This window comes from Ranitomeya imitator, chromosome 8 (genome assembly GCF_032444005.1).
Source record: "Ranitomeya imitator isolate aRanImi1 chromosome 8, aRanImi1.pri, whole genome shotgun sequence".
NCBI lineage: Eukaryota > Metazoa > Chordata > Amphibia > Anura > Dendrobatidae > Ranitomeya > Ranitomeya imitator.
Window position 1 is genome coordinate 161462241 of NC_091289.1, and position 27011 is coordinate 161489251.

At 43.1% G+C, this 27011-nt stretch overlaps 2 protein-coding genes across 3 annotated transcripts in view; one reads left to right on the forward strand and one right to left on the reverse strand.

Moving 5' to 3' along the window:
• The window catches only part of TDRD5 (tudor domain containing 5), a 119732-nt gene extending 113516 nt beyond the window's left edge, over window positions 1-6216 (forward strand). The window contains exons 14-16 of the mRNA XM_069737701.1: window positions 2943-3110; window positions 3198-3375; window positions 5648-6216. Coding sequence (XP_069593802.1) covers window positions 2943-3110; window positions 3198-3375; window positions 5648-5850 — 549 coding nt within the window. The 3' untranslated portion in view covers window positions 5851-6216. The remainder of the gene's footprint in view (window positions 1-2942; window positions 3111-3197; window positions 3376-5647) is intronic.
• LOC138648193 (ranaspumin-like) overlaps window positions 2486-27011 on the reverse strand; it is a 45834-nt gene continuing 21308 nt past the window's right edge. Inside the window, exons 11-15 of one of the 2 annotated variants that reach the window (XM_069737704.1) lie at window positions 24720-24770; window positions 19071-19139; window positions 18693-18740; window positions 17626-17692; window positions 2486-2597 (exon numbers count right to left, since the gene is read on the reverse strand). In XM_069737704.1, the coding sequence (XP_069593805.1) occupies window positions 17669-17692; window positions 18693-18740; window positions 19071-19139; window positions 24720-24770 (192 nt within the window). In that variant the 3' untranslated portion in view covers window positions 2486-2597; window positions 17626-17668. Of the gene's footprint in view, window positions 2598-16725; window positions 16894-17625; window positions 17693-18692; window positions 18741-19070; window positions 19140-24719; window positions 24771-27011 lie in introns of those variants that run through there. The other variant, XM_069737703.1, reaches the window with a different exon arrangement.

The following is a 27011-nucleotide window of genomic DNA, read 5'->3' on the forward strand; positions in this document are numbered from 1 at the left end:
GGGTGTCTGGGATGTCTGGGGTTATCTGGGCCCATAACCTGTTGCAGAGTGCGTCTTCTTGCAGTCACCGCTGTACTTAGGGTACCGTCACACAGTGGCATTTTGATTGCTACGACGGCACGATTCGTGACGTTCCAGCGATATATCCGTGACGTTCCAGCGATCTCGCTGTGTCTGACACGCTACTGCGATCAGGGACCCCGCTGAGAATCGTACGTCGTAGCAGATCGTTTGAAACTTTCTTTCGTCGTCTAGTGTCCCGCTGTGGCGGCATGATCGCATGGTGTAACAAAGGTGTGCACGATATTGTATACGATGTGCGCATAGTAACCAACGGCTTCTACATCGCACATACGTCATGAAATTATCGCTCCAGCGTCGTACATTGCAAAGTGTGACAGCAGTCTACGACGCTGGAGCGATATTGTTACGATGCTGGAGCGTCACGGATCGTGCCGTCATAGCGATCAAAATGCCACTGTGTGACGGTACCCTTAGGAAATCTTCAATCAGCAAGATATCTTGAGTAAACAGTATTTACTTCATACTGGATAAACATGAGATACAATTCAGTGTCACACAGTCCCGTGCACTGAAGACAACACATTCATGAAGAAAAGCAAAACCGAAAGTAAGAAAGCAACCAACCACTGAGAGCTTCCCTCCCCACATTACAGCAAGTATATAACTTTACACACTATCGCCATCTGCTGTCTGGTTAGTATATAGTCCTCCTTTCACCTATAATAAGTCCCAATCTGTTGCATATGCCAACACATCCTAAGCTTCTACACAATTGTAAAATAATCAGGGTATATGGAAATTTGGTTGCCATCAATGGTTAACTCCTCCATATTCCTAGCCTTTCTCAACAGAATATCTCGGTCTCTGTAGTTCAGGATTTTGGCCAGAAAGGTCCTTGGAGCGGAACCAGGGGGCAGAGGTCTGGACGGCACCCGATGGGCTCTTTCGACCGCAAATAGTTTAGTAAGACTGTCCCCTCCGACCATTGTTTTCAGCCATGTCTAAATAAAATCAGTGGGGTTATTTCCTTCTGCTTTTTCAGGCACACCAATAATTCTCAAGTTCTTCCTGCGCGAACGGTTTTCCAAATCGTCAATTTTAAGTTCCAACTCCGAAATGCGTTGGACATATTTTTTCTCTTGTTTTACCAGTTCAGCGATCTGGTCCTCCGCACCTCCCACACGTTCCTCCAACAGTTCAACTCTCCCCTCCATTTTATGCATATCAGAGTGAAAAAAGGCAACTTCTACCTTCAGGTCATCTACCCGGACAGCTAGGGTTGTCAATACAGTCTTGCAGAATAGCACTGCAGAAAATATATCCCTCAGGGTCGGCTCCGCAGCCCCATCAGCGCACACAGTCACCCATTGTGCAGCATATTGAGGGGTCAGCTCAGCTATATCAGCCCGTGAAGTATCACTTATAGTTGATCCTATGGTGGGTGATATGGGGGAGCCGCACACCATCACCTTTTCCGTTGCCTCAGCCTGCTCACTCACCTGCTCTCCTGTCACCTCTCCACCGGCTCCTTGCATCAGCTGTCCTGCCTCCTCTGTCCTCGCAAACTTTTCCAGCTTTGCGATTACCTCCAGCCGCTTCTGATAAGCAGCGCTTGCCTTTGCTGCCTCTTCCACTGCACTTTCGGCGCCATCTTGGGAGCGCGTGCTTCCCGCCATCCCGGGCTCTTTCTGCCTCTTGCGCATCATCCTTGTACAGCACCGCTGATTCTCCCCGCTCCCCGGCTACTCAGGATCTCCTCCACCGGTATTTGGTGTTCGGCGGCACCTCCAATATATCCGGATCACCGTTCGGGCAGCGGGAGAGGTCCGGCAAGCGACCTCTTACATCTCCTGCTAGGCCACGTCAGGGGGTCCTCATCCTTAATGCCCCTTCTGATTTGTAACCCTGATGCAATGTAATTGTTGCGTCTTGACGTTGCGCCAGACTTACAAATTAGAAATGGCAGTATGGATTCCTGCAACTAGGAGGCCATTCGCAGGACTCTCGTACAGCTCCTGTGGCCATCAAATACTAATGTGGCATTGGACCAGTGTGCTGCGAATATGTTCACTCATCTCTGCTGTATATGTGTGATTATATTATTATTATTTATATAGCACCATTAATTCCATGGTGCTGTACATGAGAAGGGGTTACATCAAAATACAAATATCACTTACAGTAAACAAAGCTAACAATGACAGACTGGTACAGAGGGGCGAGGACCCTGCCCTTGCAGGCTTACATTCTACAGGATTATGGGGAAGGAGACAGTAGGTTGAGGGTCGCAGAAGCTCCAATGGTGTTGACGTGGCCGTGTGGTCTTTACAGGCTGTAAGCTTCCTTGAAGAGGTGGGTTTTCAGGTTTCTTTTGAAGAATCCAAAAGTAGTGGATAACCGGATGTGTTGGGGCACTGAATTCCAGAGGATGGGTGATATTCGGGAGAAGTCTTGGAGGCGATTGAGTGAGGAGCGAATAAGCGTGGAGGAGGTCAGAAAGGAATAGCACGGTGAGGAAGATCAGGAAAGTTGGGTGATGGTGATGGGATTGGGGTAGCAGCCAGCGGACATACCTGAGGATGAAGCAGATAAGTTATCAGATTGATAGCAATAACAAAGCATAGCAAAAATAAAAATGAAGCATCTATAGCAGGGGGTTATTTTTCTGGCATATTTCTGCTATAATATTTCCTGTTATCCTTTTAGAGACATCCTTCTAGAGACAATTATATGTGCATTCATGTATAATATATCATGCTTTCCTATCTGTTGTGTAAGCACCATAGTCACCATCTTCCCTGAGAACATGTGGTAGGAAGATTAACCCAAAGACAGGAGGGAGGGTGAGTGTTTTCTTGTGATCATCCTAACTACTGTTTAAAAAAAAAATAGATATTCCCTTATATATACACATATAGGTAAGAGAAGAGGATGAACCTGATTTACCCTACCTGGAAGCCTTTCCTATTGGTGAAGATCAATGGGATGAAACGTGGTCTTTCTCTGGGAGCACGGCATCTCTTAATGATGTCTTTAGACCACCTCCACAGATCGTAGGTAATCAGGAGGAGAAGCCCAAGCTAGAGGTTAGTATCCACAAATGTAGTGATCTGTGGGCACGTTGGGGTATGTGAACTGTCCATTCAACTGATTTTTTTTTTCTTTTTTAAAAGGAAAAAATTGAGCTGAAAAAAATAAGTGATGAACATCCTCTGTCTCAAAAAAAGGAGGAATTTTATATCTCTCTAATTGACCCTAAAAACACATTAGAAAACTCTCCAACTCTTCAGTCTCCACCAAGAATATGTCAAGAGTTTGAGGAGACCACTCAGCCTGCTGAAAATCATCATGGTAAGAAGCTGATGACTGGGAGACTTTAATGCCTTTTATGTTTATTCATATCAATATTCGATTTATTTATTTTACTGTAATTTTGTATACTCATTTCAACAAGGTTTCACTGTATAAGGCAACAATATAATTTAAGACTCTGGAACCAGCAGCTCTTGTGTGCACACTGTGTACTCTATAGGTTATTGTGTAAAAGATGCAAAATAGATAAGTAGATGGAAGTCTACAAACCCTATTACCAAAACTCTAGAGCAGAGATGTCAAACGCAAATACACATAGGGACAAAATTAAAAACTTGGACAAAGTCGCTGGCCACTCCGGCAGATTTTTTTTATTTTATTTCAGTGCTGGAGTGGTGCCTTCAGGTCCTCCTGATGCCGATTCGGTTCCACGCTGCAATTTCTGACTGACCAGAAGTCAGAGGTAAAAGTCACAAGTAGTGATGAGCGAGTATACTCGTTGCTCGGGTTTTCCAGAGCACGCTAGGGTGATCTCCGAGTATTTGTGACTGCACGGAGATTTAGTTTTCCTTGCCACAGCTGCATGATTTGCGGCTACTAGACTGCTTGATTACATGTGGGGATTCCCTAGCAAACAGGCAACCCCCACATGTACTCAGGCTGGCTAGTAGCTGTAAATCATGCAGCTGCGTCAACAAAAACAAAATCTCCCAAGCAGTCACAAATACTCGGAGACCACCTGAGCGTGCTCTGGAAAACCTGAGCAACGAGTATACTCGCTAGTCACAAGCTCTCATTATAAATCTGAGAACCTCATTCTGGCTCTCATAGACTTACATTGGGAAGTGACGTCTGGATCGCCCAGATCCAGCGAACATAAATTGCACCACTCCAGAGCTTAAATAAAAAACAAAAATGCTGGAATGATGCTTTAATCTGATCCATCATGACTAATATTCTGAGATGAAAAGTTTTACTTCTTGGTTTTGCGTGTCTGTAGTGGAGGAGTGGGAGAGAAGTTTGCTTTTCTTTTTTTTTTTTTAACAGAACATTACTTTTTGGGTTCGCTCACATCAGTGTTAAAACTCGGCAAGTGCAATGTGAGAAAACCTTGCACTGCACTCGCTACAATTTCAGTCAGTGAGGAAGTGCTCATCTGTGTTATTTTTCCTCACCTGGAATTAGGGTGAGGAAAAATTTGCAGTATGCTGCGTATGGACGTTTGTGGGTATGTGCACACATTGTGGATTTGGCTGTGGATCTGCAGCAGTTTTCCATGCATTGTACAGTACCATGTAAACCTATGTAAAACCAAATCTGCAGTGCACATGCTGCAGAAAAGCTGCGGTTTATTTTCCACAGCATGTCAATTCTTTGTGCGGATTCCGCAGCGTTTTACACCTATTCCATTATAGGAATCCACAGGTGTAAAAACGCAGGCGAATTCTGCACAAAATCCACGGTAAATCTGCAGGTAAAATGCAGGGCGGTTTACTTGCAGATTTTTCGGAATCTGCGCGGAAAAATCCGCAATGGAATCCGCAACGTGTGCACATACCCTGAAACTGCTCCGGCTCACCAAGGAAAGCCAATGCGTGCGAGAGAAAAAAAAACAATGCACTGATGAGATATCTCGAGACCTCTACCCATGAACCATCTATCTATATCTGTATATAAGATTGTTTTATTAGTTAATAAAACATCTTGAAATGACAGAGAATTACTATGCCACATGGATGTTAGGTGAGGGAAAAATCGCACAGTCGGATAGCACTCGCATGACATACACATGAAATTATGGCTGAGAATCTCTACTACTGTTTACGCGCAGATGTGAGTTTATCCTTAGGCTCCATTCACACGAGCATGTAGAATTTATCAATTTTTATCCAGAAAAAAGGGACCATTTTTTTTCCCCCATTTGTTATCCATTTACAACCAGTGTGAAGCCTGATTATTATACCGCAGCAGTAATTTACAAGACTAAATAAAGATACATTGCAATTTCTTTTAACAAAGGTATCCTTAAAAGATGGATGCCATACTATGGCTCCGCATAGTATCCATTTTTTTTTGGGGGGGGGGGGTGTTGAGCATCAATAGACTTGAATGAGCGAGTCTCGTCCAACCTATGGAAGAAACTAGTGACTAGTGACATAACGGCTTGTTTTTTTGTGTGACGAGATGTAGCATGTGGCTTCCTATTTTCTGATGTTAGGAAGGTATATGGCTTTTGACAAAATGTTGAATTGTGGGACAACCCCTTCAAAGTATTGCTTTTTAATTTTGTTTTTTTCTTTTTCTCTTGCAGACCAGTATTTGCCTTTAACCTCAGAAAAAGAAAAGCTGGAAAATAACAGTCAGAATAATGAAACCCTATTTATCAATCAAACAGCAAGAGCAAACAACCCATTTATAGGGTTTCAGATTCCAAGACGATCAGCGACAGAAGCCCTTGGCTCTGCAGCACGATTAGCCACCACTCCTGAAAGTCTCTTACGCTGGGTTACTTAGCCAGGAAAGTGTCATGGATAATTTACATTGGGAGTATATGCATTAGTTTCTTAGTGTAATGTTCCCAGTTTGTTCTGTTTGTGTGGTTTACATAACAACTTTTTTTTTTATATTGTTCGATTATTTTAATGATTGTAAGATAAAGATTTTTTTTTGGTGGGGGTAGGGTGGTTGTATTTTTGTGAAGAACTTTGACCTGAAATGATTAACCTGTAGCTGAGTATTGTTGGTCATGAAAAACTGTTTCACAAAGTCTGCAGACGTTGGTTAGATAATACCACCATACTACTCTGCTCAGATACCATAATGTGCGCAGTGCAATGTGTACAATTATTGCTGTGGATTAAACAGAGATATAGTACAATGGAGTGTATTTTCTCCTTTCTTGTTACGATGAGCTGGAATTTATTTTAGTGTTGGTTTACCCTTCTTTTTAGCACTTTAATTCTGTTTTACTCATTGTTTATAAAGTGATCATTTTTGCAGCCCTATCTTCACCAGTACATTAAAGTGAAACTGTCACCAGGTTTAGCCGATATGAGTTACAGCCATCACCTTTAAGGGCTGGAATACAGCATTCTATAATCCTTCACTTTCTAATAACCCCCCTAATCCCTACACCTAGTAAGGAACTGTTCATCTCTTCCTCAATCCTCCCCATCCATCTCACCTCCTCCTTTGAACTGTTCCTCAACATACAATCCTCTGTCTCCAAGCACAGACAGCCTCCTCATGCCCTCTCCTGCTCACACCTGCTAACACTTTCTCTGCTCCTTCTCACTGCTGGTGATATCTCTCCAAATCCTGGTCCTCCTCACCACATCCCCACAGTCATTTCTACCTCCCATCCACGCTCTATCACAAATTTCCGTAACCTCTCTAACCTTATACCCATTCGCCCAGCCCCCGCTTCCCCAGTCCCACTAACAGGAGCTCTGTGGAATGCTCGCTCGGTCTACAACAAGCTTTCCTACATCCATGATCTTTTTGTTACTACCAAACTTTCCTCCTCGCCATCACCGAAACCTGGCTCACCCCTTCTGACACAGCCTCTCCTGCTGCACTTTCGTATGGTGGATTCCACCTTTCTCACATACCCCGCCCCAGCAGCAGGTATAGTGGAGGAGTTGGGTTTTCTCCTGTCAGATAACTGCCCCTTCACCCCAATCCCATTGCCACCCTCTGTTACCCTCCCTTCCTTTGAGATGCACTCTGTGCGCATCTACTCCCCCTCCAACTTTCTGTCATTTACCGCCCCCCAGGGCCAGCTACCACCTTTTTTGACCACTTTACCACTTGGCTACTTCATTTTCTTTCTGCGGACATCCCCACTATCATCATGGGCGACTTCAACATTCCCATTGACACTTCCCTCTCAGCTGCCACTAAGCTCCTATCTCTCACTTCCTCCTTCGGCCTCACTCAGGCTGCCGTCACACTAGCAGTATTTGGTGAGTATTTTACATCAGTATTTGTAAGCCAAAACCAGGAGTGGAACAATTAGAGGAAAAGTATAATAGAAACATTCTGCATTTATCACCCACTCCTGGTTTTGGCTGAGAAATACTGATGTAAAATACTGACCAAATACTGCTAGTGTGACGGCAGCCTCAATGGTATTCTGCTGCCACTCACAAATATGGTCACACACAGGACCTCATCTTCACCCGCCTCTGCTCCCCATCTAACTTCTCTAACTCACCTCTCCCTCTTTCTGACCACAACCTACCGTTCTCACATTCTCTTCTCTCTCCACTCCTTGTCTATAATCCCCAACCCACAAACTTGCACACCCTCGCAGAAATCTTAAACACCTTGATCTACACTCACTCTCTGAATGCCTCCACCCTCACAGACATAACTTACCTACACAATACGGATGACGCTGCCGCTCTATATAACACCACAATAGCTGTAGCTTTGGAATCTGTTGCCCCTCTCACACATACCAAAGCTCACAAAATCAACAGACAGCCCTGGCAAACCAGCCTGACAAAAGAACTGAGGCGAGCTTCCAGGGCTGGTGAGCGGAGATGGAAAAGATCCCACTCCAACGAGCACTTCATCGCATTCAAACAGTCTCTCAGTACTTTCAAGGCCACACTCTCCACAGCTAAACAAACCTACTTCTCATCTCTCATATCCTTCGTCTCACAACCCTAAACAGTTATTCAACACCTTCAATTCCCTCCTCTGTCCCCCAGCACCTACACCCTCCCCACTCATCTAAGCTGAAGACTTTGCCTCATTTTTCAAGCAGAAGATTGATGACATCAGAGACGGTTTTTTTTTTTACAACCCTCAGAGCCTTTCCTCCCAAATGCCCAGCCCTCCACCTCCAAAACCAACTTCTCCACCATTACAGAAGATCGACTCTCCACTCTACTCTCAAGATCGACTCTCCACTCTACTCTCAAGATCGCATCTCACCACCTGTGCACTTGACCCGATCCCATCCCACTTCATCCCAAACCTTTCCACAGTCTTATCCCAACCCTAACCCATCTGTTCAACCTATCACTAACAACTGTGGTTTTCCCCTCAAGCTTTAAACATGCCTCAATCACACCTATCCTCAAAAAGCCCTCTCTTGACCCATCCTCTGTATCTAGCTATCGCCCTATGTCACTTTTCCCCTATGCCTCAAAACTACTGGAACAACACGTCCATCTTGAACTGTCCTCCCATCTCTCTTCCTGCTCCCTCTTCGACCGCTTACAATCTGGCTTCCGGTCACACCACTCCACTGAAACTGCTCTAACTAAGGTCACCAATGACCTATTAACCGCCAAGAGCAAGTGACACTACTCTGTCCTCCTCCTGGACCTGTCCTCTGCCTTTGACACAGTGGACTATTCCCTATTATTACAGACCCTCTCATCCCTTGACATCACAGACTTGGCCCTATCCTGGATCTCGTCATACCTAACAGACCGGACATTCAGCTTCTCCCACTCACACACCACCTCCTCACCTCGCCCCCTATCTGTCTGAGTTCTGCATGGTTCAGTCCTTAGGGCCCCTCCTTTTCTCCATTTACACCTTTGGCCTGGGACAGCTCATAGAATCTCTCAGCTTTCAGTATCACCTCTATGCTGATGACACACAGATTTACATCTCTGGACAGATATAATCACCCTAATAACCAGAATCCCTCAATATCTGTCCGCTATTTCATCCTTCTTCTCCGCTAGATTTCTAAATCTTAACATGGACAAACAGAATTCATCATCTTTCCCCCATCTCACGCGGCTCAAACGAACCTATCCATTACAGTAAACGGCTCCCCACTCTCCCCAGTCCCACAAGCTCGCTGCCTCGGGGTAATCCTTGACACTGATCTCTCCTTCAAACCACATATCCAAGCCCTTTCAACTTCCTGCCGCCTTCAACTCAAAAATATTTCACGGGTCCGTACATTCCTAAACCAAGAATCTGCAAAAACCCTAGTCCATGCCCTCCTCATCTCCCGCCTTGACTACTGCAACCTCCTGCTTTGTGGCCTCCCGTCGAACTCTCTTGCACCCCTCCAATCTATTCTAAACTCTGCTGCCCCCCTGCTATTTCCTGGCCTCTCCCCTCTGTCAATCCCTTCACTGGCTCCCCATTGCCCAGAGACTCCAGTACAAAACACTAACCATGACATACAACTCATCCACAACCTGTCTCCTCCATACATTTGTGACCTCGTCTCCCGGTACTTACCTGCACGCAACCTCTTATTCTCACAAGATCTCTTTCTCTACTCCCCTCTTATCTCCTCTTCCCACAATCGCATACAAGATTTCTTTCGCGCATCACTCCTACTCTGGAACTCTCTACCACAACATATCAGACTCTCACCTACCATCGAAACATTCAAAAAGAACCTGAAGACCCACCTCTTCTGACAAGCCTACAACCTGCAGTAACCACCGATAGACCAAACCGCTGCACAACCAGCTCTACCCTCGCCTACTGTATTCTCACCCATGCCTTGTAGATTGTGAGCCCTCGCGGGCAGGGTCCTCTCTCCTCCTGTACCAGTCGTGACTTGTATTGTTTAAGATTATTGTACTTGTTTTTATTATGTATACCCCTCCTCACATGAAAAGCACCATGGAATAAATGGCGCTATAATAATAATAATTCTATAATGCTATCTATCTGCCCCCAACCCGACCTGTAAGAGAAGAAAAATAACTTATTATACTCACCTGCCGAGCGGTCCGGTCCGATAGGTATCTCTCTTCTTGGTTCGACGCCTCCCTTCTGCTTGCAATGCCGTCCTCCTGCTTGCTTCATATGGATGGCGTGTCCCTGCATCATCCACATTGTCTCCTTAACATCACGCTCCTGCACAGGAATACTTACCTGCCCTGTTGAGGGCAGAGCAAAGTACTGCAGTGCGCAGATTCCGGAAAAGGTCAAAGCGCTTCGGCACCTGCACACTGCAGTACTTTACTCTGCCCTCAACAGGGCAGACACGTACGACTGCGCAGGAAAGTGTTGCCGACGAGACTGCGTGGATGATGCAGCAAAGCGTCATCCACACGAAGCAAGCAGGAGGGTGACGATCATAAGAAGATGGGAGGCGCTGGACCAAGAAGAGCAACACCCATAGGACCGCTCCGCAGGTGAGTATTTTTTTTCTTCTCTTGCAGGTCGGGTTGGGGGCAGATATACAGCATTATAGAATGCTGTATATCAGTCCTTAAAGGTGATGGCTGTATCTTATATCTGCCAAAACTGGTAACAGGTTCCCTTTAACCCCTTAATGACTGAGCCTAATTTTAGCATTCTGACTACTGTCACTTTATGAGGTAACAACTCTTGAACTCTTCAACGTATCCCACTGATTCTGAAATTTTTTTTTTTCCGTGACATATTGTACTTCATGATGGTGATAAAATTTATTTAATATGACTTGCATTTATTTGTGAAAAAAAGGCAATTTGACAAATTCTTGCAATTTTCAAACTTTTATTTTTTATGCCCTTAAATCAGTCATGTCACACAAAACAGTTAATAAATAACATTTCCCACGTCTACTTTACATCTGCACAATTTTTGAAACATACGGTAATTAACCAATGAACATTTATTTTAATTTTTTTTTTTACAAAAAATGTACTTTATATTTTTACAAGGGTAACCGTGGAAAATAGACCACAAAATTAGCACTTTCTATTGAGCATGCTGATACGTTTTATTTGTGGGGGAAATCTACTGTTTGGGCAGAGCTATAAAGGGAAGGAGTGCCATTTGACTTTTTGCATGTAAAATTTGCTGATGTGCCTAAGCAGTGGAAACCCCCCACAAGTGACCCTATTTTGGAAACCTCACCCCTTGAGGATTTTATCCAGGGGTACATTGAGCATTCTGAACCTACAAGTACGACACAGAATTTGATATTGGGTTGTCATATTTAATAGGTTGTCATTAGTGTGGAGTGCAAGTGCTCGCTACTCAAGTTTGCAACGGGTGCTTGGGTATGCACTGAATATCGCGAGTGCTCGAGTGACGAGTCCCGAGACTTGAGTCCCAACCCTGCATGTTTCGCGGCTTGTTAGACACAATTTTTTTTAAAAAATGCGGGGATCCACGATACTCCGTGTATACCCAACCACCCCATGCAAACTTGAGTAGCGAGCACTTGCGCTCAACACTAGCCGTCATATCATAATTTTTTTTTCTTCGCCTCATTGGGGGACACAGACCATGGGTTGTATGCTGCTTGCCACTAGGAGGCTGACACTGTTAACACAAAAAAAAAAAGTTAGCTCCTCCTCTGCATTATACACCCTCGTGCTGGCTCCCAGAGAACCAGTTCTTGCTTAGTGTCCATAGGAGGCACACGGACTAGTCTGCTATTCAGACCCAAAACTCATTGATTTATTTTTAAAATTTTTACATTTTTTATTTTATTTTTCACTATGGACAAAGCGGCAACGGATCCTTTCAAGGCTCCGATCTCCCAGAACCATCAACAGGCGAGCACGGAGAGTGTTGCCTCTCCTGCGACGTGGGATGCTACGCCTGAGCTGATTCTTAGGGGTGACGGGTCACTTCAAGGGCACCGATCTTGCCACACCTTCAATGGACTAGCACATGGAGTGTCACCTCCACGTATCCTCTTCCGTAGCCAGGCCTATTGCCGGACATTCAGCCCTGTCCCCCATCCTAGAAGATTAACCTCTTGGATATACAGAGGCCTGCCTCGTGGCATCCGAGCAGCCCCACACTGCACCACCACTGTTAAAGCGGAAGGTCCCTCTCCACTTCCCTCCTAGAGGGTGTTACCCCTTATCCCTGCACTGTCTATACCAGCAGCAGCACAGGAGTACCTGCAGCAAGCTGCCTTACCTGCAACCCAGCAGCTTCTCCGGGTAAGTGCCGAGACTGCAGGGCTCCTTTCAGGTGGTCTGGGGCGGCGTTGAGTAAGGGGGACCCATCCTCATCGCGGGGGCGTGCATCGGCTCTTTCCTGCACCAGCGCAGCAAATTTAGTCCCCGGCTTCGGACCTGTTCTAGGTCACAACTCACGAATCCGCACATGCTATGATGCGATGCCGAGGCTCCACCCACCAGTCCAGCACGAGAAGCGCCTCTGAAATCTCGGGGGCCATCTTCCCCCAGACTGTCTCAGCACGCACTCTATCTGCCATCAGGACGTTGGCAGCAAGGGATGTGCAGGGTCCACGCAGGAGGAGTAACGCAGGAGGAGCGGGGACACAGACCTGGGTAAGGGAGCGCTGCATTTTACATATTGAATCCCTCCAGGACCCTCCTTCCTGCTGTATCCCCTTTTCTCAGCAGTACCTCTTCTCAGCAGCCACTAATAATATAGGGCCACATAGAAGGGTACATCATGTCCCAGCCTAAGGTTTTTAAAAAGTCTAACAAGACTATGGCTATATTCTTTAGTCCATGCTTCTCCTGACAATCTGCGTTTCCTAAGGCTCAGAGTTCGCCGCTCTGCAATGCCTGTGACCCCGACTGCGCTCAGGAGCCCTCCGCCGCCACCAAGCCCAGGGTACCTAGTCCCCCTGTGTGTTAGCTTCGTCACTGTCGCAATCCATGGCTTCACTGGCCAAAGCGATTGAATTCCTGCGTGATCCTTTCGGGGACCGGAGCATTTGCAGGAATGATGTAGACGGACCCTCCCCAAGCCAATCAGTTAGCAGCTGCTTAACGCACCCTAGAAGCCGTCAGGCACCTAGAAAACTGATCCGTAGCACGTCTCCTGAGCAGACACGTGCCTTGTCGCCTCACAGCTCCATTTATTGTGCTCTCTCTCCAAAGTTCAGTATCGAATGCGTTACTGACTGCGAATCTGATGGTTGCTTAGATCCGGATTTGCCAGACTTTCAGAAACAGTGGATTCGCTTATTGAGGCAGTCAACCAGGCTTTAAAGGTTGAGGAAGATTCCGGATCAGACCATGTTCTTTAGGAGAACTAAACGCTAACCTAAGGCATTTACAGTACTATTCAACTGAATTTAGAGCCATAGTTAATAGGCACAGAGAGCGCCTGGATAAACGCTTCACAGGACAAAGGCCCAATGAAGCCTTTGATTGTAGGAATCACTAGACCTCTTTGATGGTGGCGATGGAATTTACATGTTTGGAAGTTAAGGTGTCTAGGAACCTGAGCTCCTTTATTTCACTAGATATCAATCCATTATAAATAATTGTCTAAGGGGTACTTCCGTCTGTCACGGAAATCCCGCGTTGCTGGCGGCCGCGACCAATCAGCGACGGGCACAGTCCGGCTGATAATTAGTCCCTCCCTAGTTCCGTCCAGTCAGTGCCCGGCGCCCGCTCCATAATCCCCTCCAGTCAGCGCTGACACGGTTAATGGCAGCATTAACGGACCGCATTATGCCGCGTGTAACGCACTCCGTTAACGCTGCTATTAACCCTGTGTGACCAAATTTTTACTATTGGTGCTGCCTATGCGGCATCAATAGTAAAAAAGATCTAATGTTAAAAATAATAAAAAAACAAAAAGCCTGATATTCTCGTCCCGTTGTCCGCCCATGCACGCGCGGCTGCCGCCAGCTTCCGTTCCCAGAGATGCATTGGGAAATTACCCAGAAGACTAAGCGGTCTATGCAGCATCAATAGTAAAAAGATCTAATGTTAAAAATAATAAAAAAAATAAAAAATCATTATATACTCACCTTCTGTAGGCCCCCGGATAGAGCCCAGGCCTTTCCCGCTCCTCGTGACGCTCGGGTCCATGCTTTGCGGTCTCGCGAGACTGCTACGTCATAATCTCACGAGACCGCAATGCACTCTTGGGACCGGAGCGTCGCGAGGAGCATCGATAAACGCCTGGGCTGGATCCAGGGGCCGACGGAAGGTGAGTATATAACTATTTTTTATTTTAATTCTTTTTTTTAACAGGGATATGGTGCCTACATTGGACTATATACTACTTGGACTGTGTTAGATACTTCATGGGCTGTGTTATATACTACATCTCTATGCTATATACTACATCTCTATGCTATATACTATGTGGGCTGTGCTATATACCACGTCTCTGTGCTATATACTACGTGGCTGTGCAGTATACTACATGGCTGTGCAATATATTACGTGGCTTGGCAATTTACTACGTTGCTGTGCAATATATTACGTGGCTGAGCAATATACTACGTGTCTGTGCTATATACTACGTGGCTGTGCTATATACTAGGTGGCTGGGCAATATACACTACGTGGCCGGGCAATATACTACGTGTCTGTGCTTTTTACTATGTGGGCTGTGTTACATGCTACTTGGCTGTGCTATATTTCTCTGCTGTATCAGTGCATCATTAATCGTGGTATGTGTTAAAGAGGGGAGCCCACTGAGACTCTTTCGCCCGGAGCCCTCAAAAACCTGGAGCCGGCCCTGGCTTCACTGGTCACGCCTGGCCGCAAACAATCAGCAACAGTCGCAGTCCGCCCGTGAATTGGCGCGGAATTTTAACCACGCGTCGCTGATTGGTCGTGGCCGGCCGGCCGAATCCTTTGTATAAATTGCATTATTCTGAAAACTTCATAAATAAACTACATACATATTCTAGAATACCCGATGCGTTAGAATCGGGCCACCATCTAGTTCCTTATAAATATATATATATATATATATATATATATATATATATATATTATACCGTGTAAACTCCCTATCTCAGTTATTGGTCGTACTAAAATGACGTGAAAATGATTCTAATGCAACAACTGTTATGTCATTCACAATAACCCAGTTTTGATATTGCTGAAATATTTCTATAGATTTCAATCACCTTTTAGACAATTAATATGGAGAAAAAACACCTTGCCTTAGTTGATTTGTTGGCATATGGAAAGGATGAGAGTGGATTAACTACTCCCAACTCTTTTTGGATTGTGGAATAGCAAACAGGTTCAGTATCTAGGCTACTTTTGGCATACAGATAGTAGATCTCTTTTGCCTTCATTGGAGACAGAATTCCATAGTTTAGCCAATGTGAAACATCCGACCATTTCCTTAATGGTCAAAGTGTGGACAGACGGCAAACAGCTTTTAAGGATTTCAGGCTTCATTAAATTCACTCCTCTTTGCCGTAATCCGAAGCTCCCGGAGTTCTTCAGAATAGAAGGCTTATTGCCATGGAAGTCGGCTGGTATTCACCTTCTGTCTCTGTTGTAGTTGGATGGAGTGCTGAAGAATCTTGATCAGTTTGGGGATTTTAGTTTGCAGCATAAAATATTTTATTAAAATATTTTGAAAGTTTCATGTGCATGCAAAGTGTTCAATTTCTATTGTGCCGCATATCGGTGTGTGGAGCCCTGATTTTTGGATTTCTTAAAACATCACTCCAGCATTTTTTTTGTTTTATTTTAGTGCTGGAGTGGTGCAACTAATCTAAGTTCCCTGACCTTAGTATTATACGCACTAGCCGCTGTCTTCAGCTCTTCCTGGCACCGCTCTGGTGCCATGGCGCCACCTTGTGGCCACAGCTCCTGACTGGAGTCAGAGGTATTGGTTACAAGTTGTCAATGTAAATCTATAAGAGCCTTGTTCTGACCTCATTCTGCCTCTCATAGACGTACTCTGAGCAGTGACTTCCGAATTGTCCTGCAAACACTGGAGTGATCCGATAAGTCACAAACTGAACAAGACAGACCGGATAGACACCAATAACAGATGAAGACAGAGGCAGGTGAGTATAATACTAGTGGCAGGGAACTTACATTAGTGACACCACTCCAGCAGTTACATAAGAAAAACTGCTGGAGTGGTGCTTTAAGGAGTGGAATTTAGAGAGACCGCATTTGAAGAGATTATGGGTGATTGAATAATATGGAAGCCAAAGCAAATTTTGCTGTGGCAGAATATGTGCTGCTCTACCCTTTTTACCTTCATGAACATTCCCAATCCACCAGAACAAACCCATCTATGACACTGTATGAGGGAATACATCAGCAAAATATAGGGGCCAATTCATCTCTGAAATTGAATCTCTTTTTGGAGTGATTTTTGCTCATCATTTTTTTTCCATTATCTTCTTAGCGCCCTCTTTTAAACGTTGTGCCACTTTTCTTTTTTCTTTCATCAATGCAGCTGAGGTTACCAATTCCAGATATATTTGCCTCTGTCTCCTTGGAGCATTTTTGTGATATGTTTTTTTAATCACATTTGAAGATTAACATGTGGTTTTTTTCTAATAGACCATGCATTTTTTTTTACTGCATGGCAAGTATAAAACCCATTTATAAATTTTCTAAAATTGATCAAACCTGATCCCTTTTAATGAATTTGCCACAAAATCTACCAGTGTAAAAAGGAGAGAACTTCTTGAAAAAAACAAATGTTGGAACAGGGACTTAGTTCCCAAGAAACAGCAGCACACACACGTTAATATGCTCAATATTTAATGTTTCAATGTATGATTAGAAGAAAATGAGAGTCGAGGTCAAAAGAATTTTACAAATCTGTAAGGCGATTAAGAGAAATTTCAGGGAAACGGCAATATTGATTAAGGATCTATTTCTCCCATGTCACATGTTGAAAGCTTGAGTTACTCTGGAGAATAAAAAAAAAACTATATATTAGAGCGAATAGCTTAGAATACGTCCTTATCTAAATAGCTGCATCGGATACCTGGAGCGCTCCTGATAATCAGCTGTTCGGCACCGCAACTGCATGTGTCGCGGCTGTGTCACAGTCACAACACATGCATGGAGAGTCTGTTTGTTGGGCTCTCCATGTATGTGATGTGACAGTCACACAGCCGCCACACAAGCAGCTGCGGGTCCTTTCTGTATGCAGAGACATTTTTCATATTTAATTTTTCAGAGGAGCATGCATGGCTTATAAGTCTCCTCACTCTGACATGCCACGCTGGGCTTGTCATTCTCCACAAGGAGAAATGTTACCACTTAGACCCTAGAAAAATAGTTGTAATTCACAGAATATTTTTGCTCAACCCCTTTTATTAAACCTTAAAACCTACACTTCAATTGCATCTCAATTGCTTCATTTTAAATCCAAAATAGTCACATTCAGAGCCCAAATCATGAAGAATCGGTCACTGTCCAAATATTTCTGGACCTAATTGTATATTTGAGGCTGTCGACCCTCAACCAGTCTGTACATGGCAGGTTGCACTTGGACTGAGAAACGTGGATGTGTGAAACCAGCCTAACACAGAACATTTCTTATAAAGTAATAATAATAAAAAAAAAAACATAAATTGTCCCAAACCGCATCTCTGAAAAGCTAAGCGTGAAAAGTTGCATAATGTTTCATACTTGCCTCTTCTGATGTTTTTTCTTTTTGCCCAACGTTAAGTCATTATCTAACCACCGCCCAATAGATTAATCTGTTTCAGAAATAAACATCTGAATTAAATACATAAAGACTTTCCTTAAAATAAATGTTACATGATGAAAACATGGCATTGTCTAATATGCTTACAGTAGTTTCTAGAGCTCACAAGCTCTCTACTTCTTCTAGTAGATGGAGAAACATCCATGTCCCATATCCAGAGGCTGAAAACCTGTTGTGCATCTCCTTAATCATAGATATGCCCTGATCTATGATTAAGGAGCTATAGAAATGCTGTTATTATGAAACAGAAGTAGCTAAGCCACATAGTGGTATACTATACAAACCCACAGTTTGCCCCTAGTATTTGTAGATCATATTTTTCTACCTTGTCTTCAACTCTGAAGGACAAATCTGGCTTTGGATATTTTAAAGAATATTACAGCTTAAGCGAAATAGCCTAATGATTACTGTCAAATTTGGAGAGGAGAGGGAATAATGGTATGGAGCTGTTGAAGGGTTAGCACTAGGCCGATAATTTCCACTTTGTGGCAACAGTTTTGGTCAAGGCATTTTCCTGTGCCAGCATGACTGTGACCCTGTCCTGAAACGCTGACCTATGAAGACATGGTTTGGTTTGAAGGAAAAGTGACCTGTTCAGATACCCAACTTCAACCTGATTGAATTACTTTAGGATGAATTGGAACGTGAATGTAAGATGGCAACTAAAGGCTGCTACCTGTTGCGAGGGATTTTTCAGTCATTCTTTATGCTCTTAGAAAGTCATACATGGTGTATCTCAAAAATGGAAGCTATTACGAAGGCAGAGATCATTAAAGCCTTCATTAATAAACTACGTACGAGAAGTTATACAGTTGTCTGAAATTCTCTGTTTGGCCGGCTCATAGCCAAAGTGACAAGCTTTTATAATATGACACAGAAATGTATAATTTTTATGTATAGATAATAAAAATTACTGTAAAAGTGACATCTGAACAAATATCTCAGTAAGTCAGGTATTTTGGAAACAAACCTATTATATAAACCATACTCACCAATAAACAAGATATAGATTTCACAAGATTACCAACCAAGGGAAGTTTCTGTAATATACGTTATATAAATATTAAAATATTAGAGGTCATGAGGCTACATATAAATTATTGCTGACAGCCCTTCATAATTGCCATAAAATACATAAGTTTTATTATTAAGTGACCTGGTTTATTCTTAGCAGACTCATTCAATCACTTTACGTTCTAACCAGAAGTTGTATCAATGACACAAATAGAGACACAAAGAAAGAAAATTCCTATAATAGAATAACTGTTTATTACACATATGACTAGACATGTTAGGATGTATAAAATAGATAAACACTATTATAATTATCGATCAATAATAAACTATGATACAAATTTAGTAAACATTACCAGAACTAAATCAGCAGCGTGCGACACAATTGGAGCGAGTGCAGCAGCAACGGTTCCAGTGATGTGTTCCTAGAAATTGTTAATTTAGGTTAAAAATAACCAAGTATTTTTAAACAATGTCAGCAGATGTACTGTATATGAAAGAATTTAGGCAAATTTATAATGCAATCCATATATTTAGGCTACACTAGGACATGGCAAATCTTCAATATGGATCCATGAAGGAGTTATATACTTATGGCAGTGAATGGATTCCTTGTGAACATCGAGTAGAACTGACTTTACAAAAATTTGTATTGTCCAAGATACAGATTTCTTGCTATTTGATCCTTTTTTGTATAGCAAAATACCGGCTTGCTACAGCCATCCATTGATGGAACCTAGAGCGCCGGCAATCAGTTAACCCCTTAAGCCCCAAGGGTGGTTTGCACGTTAATGACTGGGCCAATTTTTACAATTCTGACCACTGTCCCTTTATGAGGTTATAACTCTGGAACGCTTCAACGGATCTTGGCAATTCTGACAGTGTTTTCTCATGACATATTGTACTTCATGATAGTAGTAAAATTTCTTCGATATAACGTGTGTTTATTTGTGAAAAAAAATGGAAATTTGGCGAAAATTTTGAAAATTTTGCAATTTTCCAAAGTTAATTTTTATGCCCTTAAATCACAGAGATATGTCACACAAAATAATTAATAAGTAACATTTCCCACATGTCTACTTTACATCAGCACAATTTTGGAACCAAATTTTTTTTTTGTTAGGGAGTTATAAGGGTTAAAAGTTGACCAGCAATTTCTCATTTTTACAACACCAATATTTTTTAGGGACCACATCACATTTGAAGTCATTTTGAGGGGTCTATATGATAGAAAATAACCAAGTGTGACACCATTCTAAAAACTGCACCCCTCAAGGTGCTCAAAACCACATTCAAGAAGTTCATTAACCCTTCAGGTGTTTTACAGGAATTTTTGGAATGTTTAAAAAAAATGAACATTTAACTTTTTTTCACAAAAAATTTACTTCAGCTCCATTTTGTTTTATTTTACCAAGGGTAACAGGAGAAAATAGACCCCAAAAGTTGTTGTCCAATTTGTCCTGAGTACGCCGATACCCCATATGTGGGGGGAACCACCGTTTGGGCGCATGGCAGAGCTCGGAAGGGAAGGAGCGCCATTTGGAATGCAGACTTAGATGGATTGGTCTGCAGGCGTTACGTTGCATTTGCAGAGCCCCTGACGCACCTAAACAGTAGAAACCCCCCACAAGTGACTCAATATTGGAAACTAGACCCCCAAGGAACTTATTTAGATGTGTTGTGAGAACTTTGAAGCCCCAAGTGTTTCACTACAGTTTATAACGCAGTGTCGTGAAAATAAAAATAATTTTTTTTCCCATAAAAATGTTTTTTTTTAGCCAAGTTATTATTTTCCCAAGGGTAACAAGAGAAATTGGACCCCAATAGTTGTCCAATTTGTCCTGAGTACGCTGATACCCCATATATTGGGGTAAACCCCTGTTTTGGCGCACGGGAGAGCTGGGAAGGGAAGGAGCACTGTTTTACTTTTTCAATGCAGAATTGGCTGGAATTGAGATGAGACGCCATGTCGCGTTTGGAGAACCCTGATGTGCCTAAACAGTGGAAACCACCAATTCTAACTGAAACCCTAATCCAAACACACCCCTAACCCCAACCATAACCCTAACCACACCCCTAACCCTGACACACCCCTAACCCTAATCCCAACCGTAAATGTAATCCTAACCCTAACCTTAGTCCCAACCCTAACTTTAGCCCCAACCCTAACCCTAATTTTAGCCTCAACCCTAACTTTCTAACTTTTTACTTTTATAGTGGGTTTTTTAGTGGATTTTTATGATTGGCAGCCGTCACACACTAAAAGACGCTTTTTATTGCAAAAAATATTTTTTGCGTTACCACATTATGAGACCTAGAATTTTTCCATATTTTGGTACACAGAGTCATGTGAGGTCTTGTTTTTTGCGGGACGAGTTGCCGTTTTTATTGGTACCATTTTTGGGCACGTGACATTTTTTGATCGCTTCTTATTCCGATTTTTGTGAGGCAGAATGACCAAAAACCAGCTATTCATAAATTCCTCTGGGGGGGGGGGGCATTTATACCGTTCCACGTTTGGTAAAATGGATAAAGCAGTTTTATTCTTCAGGTCAGTACGATTACAGCGATACCTCATTTACATAATGTTTTTATGTTTTGGCGCTTTTATGCGATAAAAACTATTTTATAGAAAAAATTATTATTTTTGCATTGCTTTATTCTGAGGACTATAACTTTTTTATTTTTTTGCTGATGATGCTGTATGGCAGCTCGTTTGTTGCGGGACAAGATGACGTTTTCAGCGGTATCATGGTTATTTATATCCATCTTTTTGATTGCGTGTCATTGCACTTTTTGTTCGGTGGTATGATAATAAAGCGTTTTTTGCCTCTTTTTTTATGGTGTTCTCTGAAGGGGTTAACTAGTGGGCCAGTTTTATAGGTCGGGTCGTTACAGACGCGGCGATACTAAATATGTGTACTTTTGGCTTTTTTTATTTAGATAAAGAAATGTATTTATGGGAACAATATTTTTTTTTCTTTATTTAGGAATTATGAATTTATTTTTTTACACATTTAAACATTTTTTTTTTTACTTTGTCCCAGGGGGGACATCACTGTATAGTGACAGATCAGCGATCTGACATGCAGGGCTCCTGGCTTACCAGCGCCTGCTCTGAGCAGGCACTTGGTAAGCCACCTCCCTGCAGGACCTGGAAGTAGCCCCGCGGCCATTTTGGATCCGGGGCCTGCAGGGAGGAGACACTCGGTACAAGGTTAGCACATCGCCTTGTACCAGTCATCTCAGGGAAGCACGCAGGGAGCCCCCTCCCTGCGCGATGCTTCCCTGTACTGCCGCAACACTGCGATCATCTTTGATCGCAGTGTGCCGGGGGTTAATGTGCCAGGGGTTAATGTGTCGGGAGCGGTCCATGACCGCTCCTGGCACATAGTGCCAGATGTCAGCGGCGATAGTCAGCTGACACCCGACCGCGATCGGCCGCGCTCCCCCCGGGAGCGCGGCCGATCGCATATGACGTACTATCCTGTCACTGGGAATTAAGTCCCACGTCACCTTGATGGGATAGTATGTCATATGGGATTAAGGTTAAAGAAGCACTCCTCCTCCCCTCAAAATTGTTATCCTTTTAATATATTGCAGTCATATATTATAGCACTGTGCACTTACAATTGCTCATTTTGTCCTCTGATAATTCTTCTATTTTCCATTAGGTATATGAAATCACATGATTAAAAAAAACAGACCAACTGAATCCTTCTAAGCTCTATGTAGAAACAGGCAGTCAATTTTCCCTGTATGAGTCATAAGGCTAAAAACATACAACTCTGCCCTTCACCTCTCCAAACAAACCTATTCAATCACCTCGCTGTCCAATAACCCTAAACGTCTCTTTGACACTTTCCAGTCCCTACTCAACCCAAGAGTGCAGGCCCCAACCACAGATCTCCGCGTTGATGATCTGGCCAATTACTTAAAAGAAAAAATTGACCACATTCGACAGGAAATCATCTCCCAATCTCTTCATACCATGCACTGTCCTCCCTCCCCCACTGCATCTAGTTCACTCTCTGACTTTGAACCAGTTACAGAAGAAGAAGTAATCAGGCTCCTTGCATCTTCTCGCCCAACCACTTGCACCAGTGACCCCATTCCGTCACATCTCCTCCAGTCCCTTTCCCCGGCTGTCACCTCTCACCTAACAAAAATATTCAACCTTTCTCTCACTTCCGTTATTTTTCCATCCTCATTTAAGCATGCCATCATACATCCATTACTTAAAAAACCACCCCTCGATCAAAACTGTGCTGCTAATTATAGACCTGTCTCTAATCTTCCCTTCATCTATAAACTCCTCGAGCGCCTGTCCACTCCCGTCTTACCCGCTATCTCTCAGATAACTCTCTTCTCGACCCTCTTCAATCTGGTTTCCGCTCTTTACACTCAACTGAAACTGCCTTCACAAAGCACTCCATTGCTCAGCACCACCCTACATCTCCTCTCTGGTCTCAGTCTACCACCCTACCCGTGCCCTCCACTCCGCTAATGACCTCAGATGAGCATCCTCAATAATCAGAACCTCCCACTCCCGTCTCCAAGACTTTACACGTGCTGTGCCGATTCTTTGGAATGCACTACCTAGGTTAATACGATTAATCCCCAATCCCCACAGTTTTAAGCGTGCCCTAAAAACTCATTTGTTCAGATTGGCCTACCGCCTCAACGCATTAACCTAACTATCCCTGTGTGGCCCATTAAAAAAAAAACATAATCGGGTTCCTCGCATCATGTTCTCATACACTTTATGCAGTTAATAGCCCTCTGGGTCTGTACTGCTACATACTTAGGCAGTTAACTGGTTCATGCAGCTTTACATGAACACCCGAGCCTTACACTATGGCTGGTCCGACTAACTAAACCAATTGTTACCATCCACCTCTCGTGTCTCCCCTTTTCCTCATAGTTTGTAAGCTTGCGAGCACGGCCCTCATTCCTCTTGGTATCTATTTTGAACTGTGATTTCTGTTATGCTGTAATGTCTATTATCTGTACAAGTCCCCTCTATAATTTTTAAAGCGCTGCGGAATATGTTGGCGCTATATAAATAAAATTATTATTATTATTATTATGAGTCACTGCAAAAGTCTCTGACAAGAGCGCAGAACCTGGAACAGGAGGTGAAGAGAGGAACGATAAAGGTAGGGACAAGAGACACCCTGTTTCTACACAGAGAAGAAAAAGATTTTGCTGGGTAGAAAGGCAAAATGGGCAATTGTAAGTATACAGTGCTATGCAATATGATGATTGCACTATATTAAGACATAAGAGGAGAAAAACTTTTTTTTTTTAAGAAACACTCCCATAAAAAAACAACGCCTCACCTGTCTGACCTCTCCTGTAGCCCACCGGTCTTCTGTGTCGCTTATTTTCACCTTCTCCAAACACATTATCTTTAGCCTTTTCACTCCAAGCCAGATCTGCCAGCTCGACTAGACCTTGGATGTCACTGTGCGTCATGCCATTAGATGAGTGACAGCTCGGCACAAAGGGATATCCGAGACTTAGCTATCAACATAGCAGGCCTGGCCTGGAGTGAAGAGGTCAAAGAAAATGTGAGTGGAAGGGGAAATAAGATGCTAAGGAACAGGACAGTGAGCTGGTGGACAGGTGAGCGGTGACGCAAGTGTTAATTTTTTTATATATAGAGCCTAATAAGTAACATTCTATTTACCGGGAATAACTTTGCTGCTAATCGAAACTTCCCTGTAAAATCTGTGAAATTTGGCGAATTCTAATCTGACAGGCTTGATCATCTGAAAGGCCTCAAACATCCATGATTTGTTTTGTACAGTATATCAAAACACAGACCGTTATTAGATCTGAGTTTCACCAGTGTTTTGGATGTAACGTCTTCAAAAGTAAATTTGAATAATTATGATATTCTGTTTATCTGAAATTGTGAAAGCAGTTTGAGGATATGGCGTTTTATCATTTATTTTTTTAATCTCTTAATCTTATCTGTTGATATGGAAGAAGACTCTTACCAATAAGCCGTCAGTCTTAAGCAATTCATCCGACAAGCAGCCAGCATTTCCCTATTAAAGATGGATGGAGAGTTGACAATTATTATTTGTAAGGTTTTATTATGTCTCATTTTAACTAAGTTTAGTTCACAACAGTATTTATCCACAAGCTTTATTAAAGGGGTTGTCCAGGCTTGACATACATGTCTGCTATCACTCTGTGATTGCAAACTTCTGAATCGTGACAGCGCGCAGTCCACACGCTGTCGCTGCTTGCTGGCTCAACGATTTATGAAAAATGGGTGTTTTACTTACACTCCAGAATTCCAGCGCTCTGTCTCTGATGCTGTCCCAGCCTCTGTTGTTTAACTGCAGCAGTGAAGTAATGTGAACAGCGCTGCAGGCAATCAATGAGCTCAGAGGCTCATGCCACCTACATCAGCAGAGCTGTTGAGCTCAGAGATTGGCAGCAGTGCTGTTGATGTGGTATCACCGCTGCAACCAATACACAATCACCAGAGCATACTCTGGACAGGGAGGGTAAGTAAAGAGGATTTTTTAATAATTAACTGAACAGAAGTTTTCCAAAAGGAAACAACCACTTTAATGCAGCTTTACATGAACATCTGAGCCTAAAGGTACCTTCACACTGAACGATATCGCTAGCGATCCGTGAAGTTGCAGCGTCCTGGCTAGCGATATCGTTCAGTTTGACAGGCAGCAGCGATCAGGATCCTGCTGTGCCATCGTTGGTCGCTGCAGAAAGTCCAGAACTTTATTTCGTCGCTGGATCTCCCTGCAGACATCGCTGAATCGGCGTGTGTGACGCCGATTCAGCGATGTCTTCACTGGTAACCAGGGTAAACATCGGGTTACTAAGCGCAGGGCCGCGCTTCGTAACCCGATGTTTACCCTGGTTACCAGCGTAAAAGTAAAAAAAAAAAAACACTACATACTTACCATGTATATACTCCAGCTCCAGATGAATGGTAAAAAACTTTTTCTTTATTGATCCAACGTAATAAAAACAGGATAATCCTTACAGATGGCAGACAGAATAAGTGATTGCGCAGAGAACGGCTACGCGTTTCGACCACAACGGGTCTTACTCATGCCTAGATAATCTCAGAAATGGTAGCTATATATATAGCACCCTAGAACCTATCACAAGCATTTCATCCGTCACATGACTAAATACACAGGTCCTGGAAGTGCAATAAAGACAAATGCAGATAGTATGGTAGCTATATATATATAGCACCCCAGAACCTATCACAAGCATTTCATCCGTCACATGACTAAATACACAGGTCCTGGAAGTGCATAAAAGACAAATACAGATAGTGCATATAAAAGTAAAATAACGCATACATAAATGCAAAATATAAAATTGTCAAACCTACCTATTGCCCTAATTAGCAATAATGGTAAAGTATTTTGTTTCTTTTATTCATACCCGCGGGGAAGCGAGTGTTCAGACTGTACATCCAAAACGCCTCCCTAGTAAGTAGGTGTCTTTTTATATCACCCCCGCGGCTTTGAGGAAAAACGCTCTCTATGCCGTGTACTCTAAGAGCTGCGGTGCCTCCATTATGTGTCATACCGAAGTGTTTGGATACCATTGAGATATTCCTATTAATCATGTTGTAATTTTTTGCGTCCCTGAGATGTTCGGAGACGCGTGTTTTCAACTTTCTTGATGTGCACCCTATGTATGAAATTTGGCAAATTAAACAGTCTATTTTGTAGATCACATTTTTATTGTGACAATTTATAAAACTATTAATTTTGTAACTTTTAGTTTTTTCGGTATTTTGAAAGGTGTTGCCTACACAAGAATGCGCACAGGTACTGCAAGCCGCAGTGCCGCATCTAAAGAAACCCTTGCATTCAAGCCAGGTTTTGGATCCTGATTTAGTCAGAAACAAATTCGGAGCTACTAGATCCCCGATAGTTCGAGCCCTAACTATTTGTTCAAAAGTCCGGAGTTCCTATGGGGGCTAAATATTCGCCATCTTTAGCTAATTTGACAATGGCCCATTGGGAACAGCAATATTTGTATTCTCCAGACAATCCCTTTGTTGATCACATCTCCTGGTATAGCAGATACATCGATGATACGCTCATTATTTGGGGGGGTGATGTGTCTGCCATACCAGGATTTGTTGACTATATTAATACAAATGATTTTGGTATTAGGTTCACTTATGTTTTTGATCAAAGTAACATTTCCTTTCTTGATTTAAATCTGTACGGTATAGTTGATGAACCTATAGCTAGTAAAACCTATGTAAAGCCCATCAGTGGAAATAC